Below are 10,541 nucleotides of genomic sequence, written 5' to 3' on the forward strand. Positions count from 1 at the left end.
GGGGGACTGTAAAGCTAGGATTGCAACCCTTAACCCCATGTATTTCTCAAGGTCAAGGGTCTTGGTGATCATGTAGCTAACTTTTCTAGGGACACCTCTGTGTACTGCTTGCCCTTATCAACAGATGAGCATCTTGTATAATCCTCTCATTTTATAGATGGACAGACTAAGGCATACATTACAATATGGCTGTGGTTTCCACCCTCTGCTCTGATTGCTACCTCTCTGGAAGCTTAAAACATATCTAAAAAACCCTTTATTTTTAAATGATTTTTGGGTTTACAGAAGAGTTGCAAAGTTAATATAGAGCTACCCTGCACCCAGCTTCCATTAATGTTAACATGTTATATAACCAGGGTACATTTATCAAAACTAAGAGGTGCAATGCTAAGTAAACTAACTACACTTTGTTCAGATTTCCTCAGGTTTTTCCCACCAGTGTCCTTTTTCTCTTCCAGGATGCAATCCACGATACCAAATTGCATTTAGTTGTCATGTTTCCTTTGCTGCCTTAAACCTATGACAGTTTCTCAGTCTTTACGTGTCTTTCAAGACTTAGACACTTTTGAAGAGTATTAATCAGTTATTTTGTAGAATGTCCCTCAATTCATGTTTGCATAATGTTTCCTCAGGATTAGACTGAGGTTATGGATTTGCGGAAGAATACCACAGAGATGAAGAGCCCTTTTCAACACATCATGTCAGGGGTGCGTGCCGTCACTGAAGATGCTAACTTGATCACTTGGTTAACATGGCGTCTGCCAGGTTTCTCCACCGTAAGTGTTAACTCAGTTAGGTAGGCTCAACCTGTGATATTGTGATTTATAAGAAACATATATTTGGTCATTCAGATTGAAGAAAGAGTGAAGATGGTGAATATATAAAATGGAGTCATTTTAGCCAAACTGTTAAAATGATTAACATTATGATGTTTAGTTGAAGCATGAAAAAAGAATCCATTCTTGTTTTAATTAGCCTGGGAACTTAAACTTTTTTGAACTTTCCAGTCCTGCATCAATGCCTGGATATACATCTGGACCTCCAGATAACCCTCTCATTATCCCCTGAAGGACTCACATATACATCCACCTGACATCCATTATCTAGACCACCAGGAAGTTACCAGACCTCCTGGCACCTATCTTCTGGACCATCTGGCATCCATCATCCTGACTCTGTGACATCTGACTGATAACTGTCTTGGGCCAATGCTAGGGCTAAGAATGCAAGACTGGTAATTTTCAAGAATGTACTGTTTATTATAAGAAATGTTTTCTTTCTTCTTTGGAACACTCCTGGGGTTTTGCCTAGTTGTTTTCCCAGTTTGCAAACTCCAAGACCCTTGAATAAATCTCTATCATTTATTTCTCATAAAGCCTCCAGATGTTTTTTGAGTTTGTCTGATAAGATGACCAAAATATATTTCTTATATATATTTGGTCTTCATCCACAATTCCTGGCTCACGGCTCCCTGAACTCTTGGAGTTTCCTAAGTGTTGGGAGTGAAACAAATAAAGAAGCTGAAGCTATGAGAAATCAAGTAACTTACTTGCCCAGGATTACACAGCCAGTAGTTAGTAGAGGCAGGACTAGAACCCTTATCTCACTTACTCCAAAGGCTGTTAGCAACTGCTGCCCATACTGCCTGTGAGGCAGCCAGTGGGTATATCCAGTCAGGCATTTTCCACTTTTGAGATCTCTTTAAATGTTTCAAAGACCAGTATATCCAGAAAGGAATAATATAGCTGCACAGTACAGTAGACAGTGCTGGCCTTACACGTGAATGAACACTTCACTAGGAGCTGGGAATTTAGTGAGGAAAGTCTTTTTAAAGTATTTACACTCTACAGAAAAGAGAAAGAAATGATACATTAGCCATGCTACCATTCTGGCTTGGGTGAGATAAGGAATTTAGCAGTCCCCAACTGGCTTTGGTGTGAGAGACACCTGTGCTTGAATCCTAGCTTTACTTCTTATTATCTGTGTGAATGTCACTTTGCACCAGTCATGTAATCTCTATGAGTCTCAGTTTCCCCATATGTAAAATGGGGACAATATACCTGCCATGAAGGGCTGTTAAGGGGATTAAAAATAGTGTGTGCAAAATATCTACCATGGGTTTAAGATAGGTGTTCAAAAATGGTAGTTGGGGCCAGCTGAGTGGCTCAGTTGGTTAAGAGCTCGCTCAAGAGTGTGAGCTCTGAGCAACAGCAGTTTGAGTCCCGGCCCAAGCTGAGCAGCCGCTGAGCTGCCAACAGGTGGCAGGATGGCTCAGCTAAAAAATAATAATAATAATGGTAGTTATTGAAAAGAAAAGCCTGATTCTGCATTGGAACCACTTCTGAAGAGTGACTTCATGGCCAGGACTGAGAGCCCTGATGATATTAATTAGTCTTAAGCCAACACCGTTTCTTCACCACACTTTGATATACTAAGTTTTAGGGTCTATAATTCAACTGCAGTCAATTGGGCAAGGATGGTATGTTTTTCTGTTCTCTACAGCTATGCGCATTTTTAGTACCCTGAGAGATATCAAGCTTTGACTACAGGAAAATCCATTTGGTTTCTTAAAAGATACATTGAGTCTCTTTAATTCTTTTTTTTTTCACATTGATTCAATAAAATGGTTCACTGTAGACACAGCTCAGATTAGATATTTGCAGTATTTTAATATATCTATTGAGTGCTGAATTTCAAGGACATGTTTTATGTGAGTAAACTATAGCAATGAAACAATGAAATTATATATATGTATATATAATACCTATTCATATGTATACATGTCTGCTCTATATAAGTGAAAATAATACAAAATATAAATATCAAAATGTAGAGAGATATACATAACACAATAAAACTATCAAATAATAAAATTTTTATTACATCTGCAAGCAGTTTCTTCCATTCATTCAAACTGACAGTTTGTTTTCATCTTTTATATATGCCATTGACTCAATGTCTATTAGGTATCCATTTTGAATTATTTTTTTCCAGCACTGGGGATTAGTTTTTCATGAGCTTCTATACCAGTATTATTTTTCTAATAGTTTGCCAGGACTTGGGGATGCATGCTGATGTTGAAAAAAGGGATTTAACCTCCCAATCTTAGTTAAACTCCAGTTTGTTCAAATGTCACATAATTAATGAAATTTCAATCATCTTTTCCTTCTCCAATTTCTCATGCGCAGAACTGTGTTCAGTTTTTATCACATTTTATCATACTTGATTTTGAATATTTAATTAGGATTCAGTATAGCATGGTATTTATTGAAATATAATTCACATACAATACAATTCACCTTTTAAAGTGTGTAATTTGGGCCGGCCGAGTGGCATGTTGGTTAGGAGCTGGCTTGGGACTCCAGCTCTGAGCAGCAGGGCCCCGGATCGGATCCCACATGTGGGCCAGTGACACTGCCCTCTACAGCTAAGATAGTGAACAGCAGCTTGACCTGAAGCTGGGCTGCCTTGAGTCGCCGGCGATGGTGTAGGCTGCAGCCCCTGCTGCAGTGGGCTGCTGTAAGCTGCCATGTGTGGCTGGCAGCCAGCGTGAGCGGCCAGCAGCTGGTGTGGGCTGTCGAGAGCCATCATGAGCGGTCGTCTAGAGGCTGGCGAGTGACTGCCTCACCCGGGAAGAGCGCAATGATAATACCAACATGGGCCAGTGAAGCAACTAGACTGAAGAACAAAAGGACAGCAATTTATCTGTTCCCCTTCCCCCGATTCCCCGATAAAATATTAAAAAAAAAAAAAAAGTGGGCCGGCCGAGTGGCGCGATGGTTAAGAACTCGCTTGGGATGCCAGAGGGCCCCGGTTCGGATCCCACATGTGAGGGCCGGTGACACTGCCCTCTGCAGCTAAGATGCTGAATAACAGCTCAACCTGGAGCTGGGCTGCCTGTGAGTCGCTGGCAACGGCGTAGGCTGCAGTCCCTGTTGCAGTGGGTTGCCATGGGCTACTGTATGTAGCCAGCAGCCAGCGTGAGCGGCCAGCAGCCAGCATGAGCGGCCAGCAGCCGCAGTGAGCGTCCGTCCAGAAGCCGGCGACTGATCTGCCTCGCCAGGGAAGAGCGCAATGATGGTGCCAACTTGGGCCAGTGAAGCAACGTCCTCCACAACTAGACTGAAGAACAAAAAAACGACAGCAACTTGTCTGTTCCCCTTCCCCCAATTCCCCAGCACTGTTCCCATCCCTGCAATTCCCCAATTAAAAAAAAAAATCTTAAAAAAAAAATAAAAATTAAAGTGTACAATTCAATGAGTTTTAGTATATTCACCATCTTGTGCAATCATCACCGCTATCTAATTTCAGAACATTTTCATCATCCCCACAGAAACGTCATCCCCATTAGCAATCACCCTTCCCTCCTCCTGGAAACCACTGATCTACTTTCTGTCTCCAGGGATTTGCCTATTCTGGACACTTCATAGAAATGGAATCACATAATATGTATCTTTTTGTGTCTGGCTTCTCACTTAGCATAGTGTTTTCAAGGTTCATCCATGTTATAGCACGTATCAGTGTTTCATTATGTTATATGGCTGAATAATATTCCTTTGTATAAATATACCACATTTCTTTATCCACTTACCAGTTGATTGGATGGTTTGGGTTGATTCCACTTTTTGGCTATTACGAATAATGCTGTCATGAACATTTGTGTACGAGCTTTTGTGTGGATGTATGTTTCCAATTTTCTTGGATCACGGTGTTTAGAAATAAGGCTTTATTGCCTGCCATACTGCCTTGTCTGCCATTTACAAGCTACATGAACTTGGACAAGTTGCTTCTTTGTGCCTCGGTCTCATCTATAAACTGTGGCCATTGATAGCACCCACCTCTCAGTGTTTATGAGGTCTAAAAGACAGAATGCATGGAAAGTACTTAGGATAGTTCCCAGTATTTATAGTTAGGTCTGAGTAAATTTATCTGTTATTTTAATATTTTGAGCAACTTAATGATAAGGTTCATCTTTATTTTGCCTTTGAAACCCCAGAGTTTTGTTGGGTTTTTTTTTCTTTAATAAGAAGAAATAAATATTCAGCATTCCTTCTGGGTATTAGGGTGTGCTAATTTGAGACAAGTGTATTTTAAAATTGAAGAACAGATGCTTTAAACTGTAGATTGTGATGAAGAGGCTTCTGCTCCCCAACTTATCTTAATGCACCAACTTTTAACACTCATCAGCCTGCAAACTAATTATTTAATACAAATTAGGAGGTGTTCTTGTAGTTAACTAACATATTATTTAACAACATGGCTATAATCTGGTAATGATTGAAGACTTCTTGTTCTGAAAATCTGGGAAACAGCTCGTTTCCACAGCAACTCTGCGATTGGTTTAGGCGCGACTCAGGTCGATTTTTAATTGGCTCGGGCAATGGAAATGGTCTCGGATTGAACCAATATCGCCAGTATGTGGCCAACATGGCTCCACAATTGGCTTTCCTGGAAGCCGACAGACACGTGGCTACCGCAGGCCCGGCAGTACGTGGGAGGACCTGGTTCTGCTTACCGCGAGAGGGCGGCCGCGGTTCTTCGTTGCTTAAGTCTCATTTCCCAGAAAGCCTCCGGGTGACCAATCAACCGGCTGTCTCCATACCGCTTTCAAAGTCGGCGGGCCCTTCCACCAATAGTAAGGCAGATGCCGCCCTCAGCTCTAGAATTGATGGAAAGTTATACCAATCATTTCATAGGTCCCCAATGTCTCCGCCTCCATCGCAAGGGATTGATGATCCGTCCGGCCAATAGGGGACGCCGAGTCGGCGGGTGGATGAACGCGGCCCTCTGTAATGGCGGAGCGTGGCGGGGACGGGGGGGACGGTGAGCGATTCAACCCGGGGGAGCTCAGGTAAGGGGCCCCGCTCTTTATGACTTCTCAGCATGCTGGAGTCCCAGGGGTAGGCCTGCCGCGCGAAGATGCGGGGTGGAGGGCGGGCAGAGGAGCCGCGGCGGCTCGGGGCCAGGACCGCATGGGGTTGGAGAAGGGGGAAGGGGAAGGTGGCTTGAATGAGAGAGCCGGGCTGGGGCTGGGCCGCGGCCTCCTACGTGTTCTCGGGGCGCTCCTTGTGGTTTTCGCAGGGCCCAGCGCTTCTCGCGGTCGCGGCCCGTGGGCCGGGCCAGACATTCCCGCCTTGGCGCCCCTCCTCAGCCTCATGCCACCTCCGTCTCGGCCGACCTCAGCCTTCCGCTCTGCTCGCGCCGCCGCGGGCCCGGTTTTCCTTGTGGACACCCCTCCACTCTGCAGTGAACTCCCCGGGACCCCTCGCTACAGACTCAGCCGTCTCCACGCCCTACGCGGCCCTTTGGGGGCTCCACTTTTGCCCGGTTCCTTCCCTACATCGCTTGCTTTTCACGTCTTGTGGCTTTCCCTCTAATCTTTTTTATCCCGTATCCCGTATTTGTGAATAATACGTAACAGCAGTCACCGTCGTGTGTTACCTCCTCCTGGGTGCCAGTTAAGCCCTTTCCTTAGAGAGTCGTCTCATTTAATCCTCACAACCAACCTTTGGAGTAGTTGCTTCTCTCGTTGTGCAGGCCACAGACCAGAGCCACTTTTAGTGGAGTTACTTGCCCATCTTACAGGTGAGGAGACTGAGACTGGGATAGGTTGAGGAAGCAGAACAAGGTCACGTCGGTGAAATTGTAGCGCCTTGGAAATGGCTTGAACCCAGACAGTCAGGCTCCAAGAGCCTACGGTCTCTATGGCTGTGTCTGCTCACGCCCTCGCCCTAAAGAGCGCAGTGACCTTTTTTCTTCTGGTTATCTCATTGCCTGTGGAGTTTGTAATTAAAAGTGGGGAAAGTAAAAGTGTCTAGGAAAAATCTTCAGTCAGTGGTTTTTGAGGGAAAAGAGGCACTAAGCTTTATGTATAGTTGATGCATTTTTTTTTCTTTCTGGATGAGAAAAATGTCATTTCAGATGTTCAGCGCCATCCTGAATTGTGACATTGTCAGCGTTTGGAAATAAAAAAGAGCAGTGTAGATTATGAGCAGTCGAGTATTGTCTAGAGCTCAAGATGAAATTGTATAAGGAAATGGGTATTGTTTTTCAAGGTTTTAGGGCAAAAAAAAAAGTCTTTTAGTTTCTGAATTGTCACACACAAAAATCCTTACTTTGGCATGAATAAAATCTTGTCTTCAGAGATGAATCTCAAATCCTTTAAACCCCGTAAGTTTACTTTAGTAATGAGTGATCAGTGTGCATTGCCCCGGCCTGTCTATATCAGTGATGAAGGGTTTATTCCTGATTTTGATCTCAAGGGAAGGATACTTAAGGTTTACAAGGAGTAACCTTTTAGGTTTTATTAATAGTAGCTTAGACATTATTGCAAACTGGTTTGAATAGGTCTTTTTTAAAAAAGATTTTTATTGGGGAATTGGGGGGATGGGAACAGACAAGTTGCTGTTGTTTTGTTCTTCAGTCTAGTTGTGGAGGACATCGCTTCANTCACCACAACATGAGGAACTGTATTAAGGGGTCGTGGCATTAGGAAGGTTGAGAACCGCTGCTGTATGATATGGGCCACATGAACAGGCTTCTCACTATAAAAACTCTTAAGTCTCCTTTTCCCTGGTGTTTTAGCTCTGTAGCCCCTGGTTAGAATCATTTTTCAAATCAGTTTCTTAATCATAAGCAATAGATTGTTTTTAACCTGAATCATAGAAATCTCCTACCCACTGCTTTAGATAATTACCCTAAAGCTTGTTGATTTATGCTTGTTGACTATGGTCATTGTAGCACAGTGTTCTTTCCAGGCCTAGCTCCCAGGTGAACAATAATGGAATGGCGGGTTAAACCAAAAGAAAGGCCACAGGCTCCATGAAGCTGAACAAATTTTCATCATGTGGTCACCCTGCGTCAGTGGCTTTGAGTCTTGCATCTTGGGCCAACACTTTTAACTCTATTAACTAAAACCTATCTCTCCTCATCTAGGGACCGTGGGGATACAAGAGATACCCCAACAAGACTTCCAGCGCATCCCAACCACAGAGGTCAACGTGGTCCTCCAGGCGGATCTCGAGAGCCCTTCCCCTCATCTAAGATCAGATAGGGCAAGAGTCCTGTGAATCCCCAATAGTTAGAGACAATGGTCACATTCAGCAGGAAGCAGATACAGAAAAGGAGACTTCCTGTTCTCAACTTCTCATAGAGATTTATGGGAATCACGCCTCTCACGGAGGACATAAAGCAGGCAGTTAGAGACAGGAATTGGGTCTCCCAGATGCCTGGATGCATCAGGTAACATTCCTGAACATCCAACATAGTCTATGGGAAATAGCCACCCAAAAGACCTCCCCTCTCCACCCAAACTTGCCCTTGTTTACCATAACCATTAGCCAATGTCAATCACAGGTATCAATCAAGAAGCCCCACAATCAGAGAGGAGTAGCCCATTCTAGAAGAGAAGAAAATAAAAACTCCAAGTCCTCACCAGTCAGCGCCTTTGGAACCACTCCTCTGTGCGTGGGCCCCCTCCTATCTCTTCGGAGTGTACTTTCACTTCTAATAAACTGCCCCTTCACCACTGTATTTCTGTGTCTCATCCAATTCTTTGCTCGAGGCGCCAAGAACCTGGACACCACGCTGAGAAGGGTCTGCTCTCCGGTAACATTTATAATCCTCAGTTACTTCATCTGTGGAGTGGGGATAATAAGTAGCTACTGTATATAGTTGTCATGAGGAATTAAATGAAAAACTCCGTGTTACATGCCTGCATATGCTAATCATCCAGTAAATACTAGTCATTTGTCTTGGCTAAGATTTGATTTATCAATTGGGCTGTTGGAAAAGTCATGATGTATTTTTTCTGTTTTTCGTTGCAAAAATGCGTCATGACTTTTCCGACAGCCCAATACTTCCTCTTCTAGACTCTGCATTCCTTGACAGCAACTTTTGTGTCTTCAGCAGCTATGATAGTTCCTGGCACAATACTGATGTTCATTAAATGTTTGCCAGATGGACAAGTAAATGGATTTGCCAAATGGACAAATGAATGATCTCTGAACGCCCAATTGGAACACTTGGTCTGATACACTTGTGTAATGGAGAAGTAACTTCTAAAATGGTGAGTTATTGCTATAGCAATAAAAAATTATCACCTTACCTTGTCCTGAGGCTGGTATGCTGTTTAATGATGCTGCAGGTGTGGAGTTTTGTAAATTTTAAGAGCTTTCAATCAGATTTAAATGAGGTTCTAGTCCTGTCTCTGCCACTAACTGCACATGTGACTGTGAGAAAGTTAATAGTCAAACTCTCAGGGTTTCTATTTCCTCATCTGTGGACAAAGAATGCTGAACCAGATGATCTGAAAGAGTACTTTTAGCTCTTCAATCAACTTCTTTTGTAATTTCTCAAGGTGGCTATTTGGGGGAAATTGTATATGAAAGATAGTATTTGAAACAATTGCATTATAACCGAGTCGTAAACATCACCTTTGCATAAGGGTTCCTGAGATCTTGTTGTTCTTGTTTTAATTTTGAGAAACAGAAAAAAATTAATAGTATGATTTTAGAGTTGGAATGAATTATAAAAGACATAATTGTTTTTGATAAAGGTTGGGTAGAGAGAGCCCCCCAGCCCAATTCAGTAAAAGAATTGTTGACTTTACACAAGGGATTTGATTAACTGTTTATGTTAATAAACCAAGAGATTGTAAATGTGATATTATGTATTTTGGGACAAATCCAAAGTTCCTGAGAGTTGTTAAACTAGTAAAATTTGTGCACAATAGACTTAGATATAGTCATCTATGTTAACAGATCAAGAGATTACAAATGTGTGGTAGATTATTCCATGATAAATCCAAATTAGGATAATCTTAGGGATTGTGGTTATCATTTAATAAGTGGAAACCTAAGTAATCATATAGTGTCCTATTGGGAAAAAATGTGGAAACAAAACACAGAAGGTCAGCCTGGAGTATGTACTCTACCTTCTGGCTCAGAAATACCAGGTGGTTCATGGAATTAGCTTGAGGGTCTGCAAATTCATGAGCTCATCAACCAGTCATTGTTGATTGAATCAGCCAATGGTGTCAATAATAAAAATGACTTCCTTTCTGTTTTGTTTCCTGTAGAGCAGAATAGAAAAGAACATGCTTCGTTTTACATTTTCTTCTAGCTAGAGAAATAGGAAGAGATTCTTGGGTAGGGCAGAGAGTTCCCCAATGCAAGGGTAGGCACAGATGGTCTAAGTGGAAGGTATATCTCTATTTGGAATAGTGAATTATCAGGCTCTCATGATTCAGGGCCATTAAAAATTCAGATCCACTAATTGACTGCTCTTGCTCTACTTCCAATTCCATTGAGTTGCTTTCTGATAATTTTGCTTATTCTGTAACTTTGCCCAGCGAGGAGGGAAATGTATGGTCCATGTGACAATCGTAATTTTCTTTTTTGTAAATTAATAAATTTGCATTCTGGTTTATAGAGATGGGTCTTTATGTGCTCAGTTAAAAGTGAGTGTCCTTGTGGGCTGGCCGAGTGGCTCAGTTGGTTAAGAGCTCACTCAAGAGTCTGAGCTCTGAACAACAGCGGTTC

At 42.5% G+C, this 10,541-nt stretch overlaps 1 protein-coding gene across 13 annotated transcripts in view; it reads left to right on the forward strand.

Moving 5' to 3' along the window:
* Positions 1-5,753: 5,753 nt before the first annotated feature.
* Positions 5,754-10,541, forward strand: part of TCERG1 (transcription elongation regulator 1) — a 68,596-nt gene continuing 63,808 nt past the window's right edge. For 8 of the 13 annotated variants that reach the window (XR_002126344.1, XM_019663510.1, XM_019663565.1 and 5 more), the window contains exon 1: positions 5,765-5,851. Coding sequence is in view for 12 of the 13 variants with exons in the window: in XM_019663510.1 (XP_019519055.1) it covers positions 5,793-5,851 (59 nt within the window). In the remaining variant the exon portion in view is untranslated. Of the gene's footprint in view, positions 5,852-10,541 lie in introns of all 13 variants that reach the window. The other 5 variants (XM_019663573.1, XM_019663579.1, XM_019663518.1 and 2 more) reach the window with 1 other exon arrangement.

This window comes from Hipposideros armiger, unplaced genomic scaffold, assembly GCF_001890085.2.
Source record: "Hipposideros armiger isolate ML-2016 unplaced genomic scaffold, ASM189008v1 scaffold_11, whole genome shotgun sequence".
Lineage (NCBI taxonomy): Eukaryota > Metazoa > Chordata > Mammalia > Chiroptera > Hipposideridae > Hipposideros > Hipposideros armiger.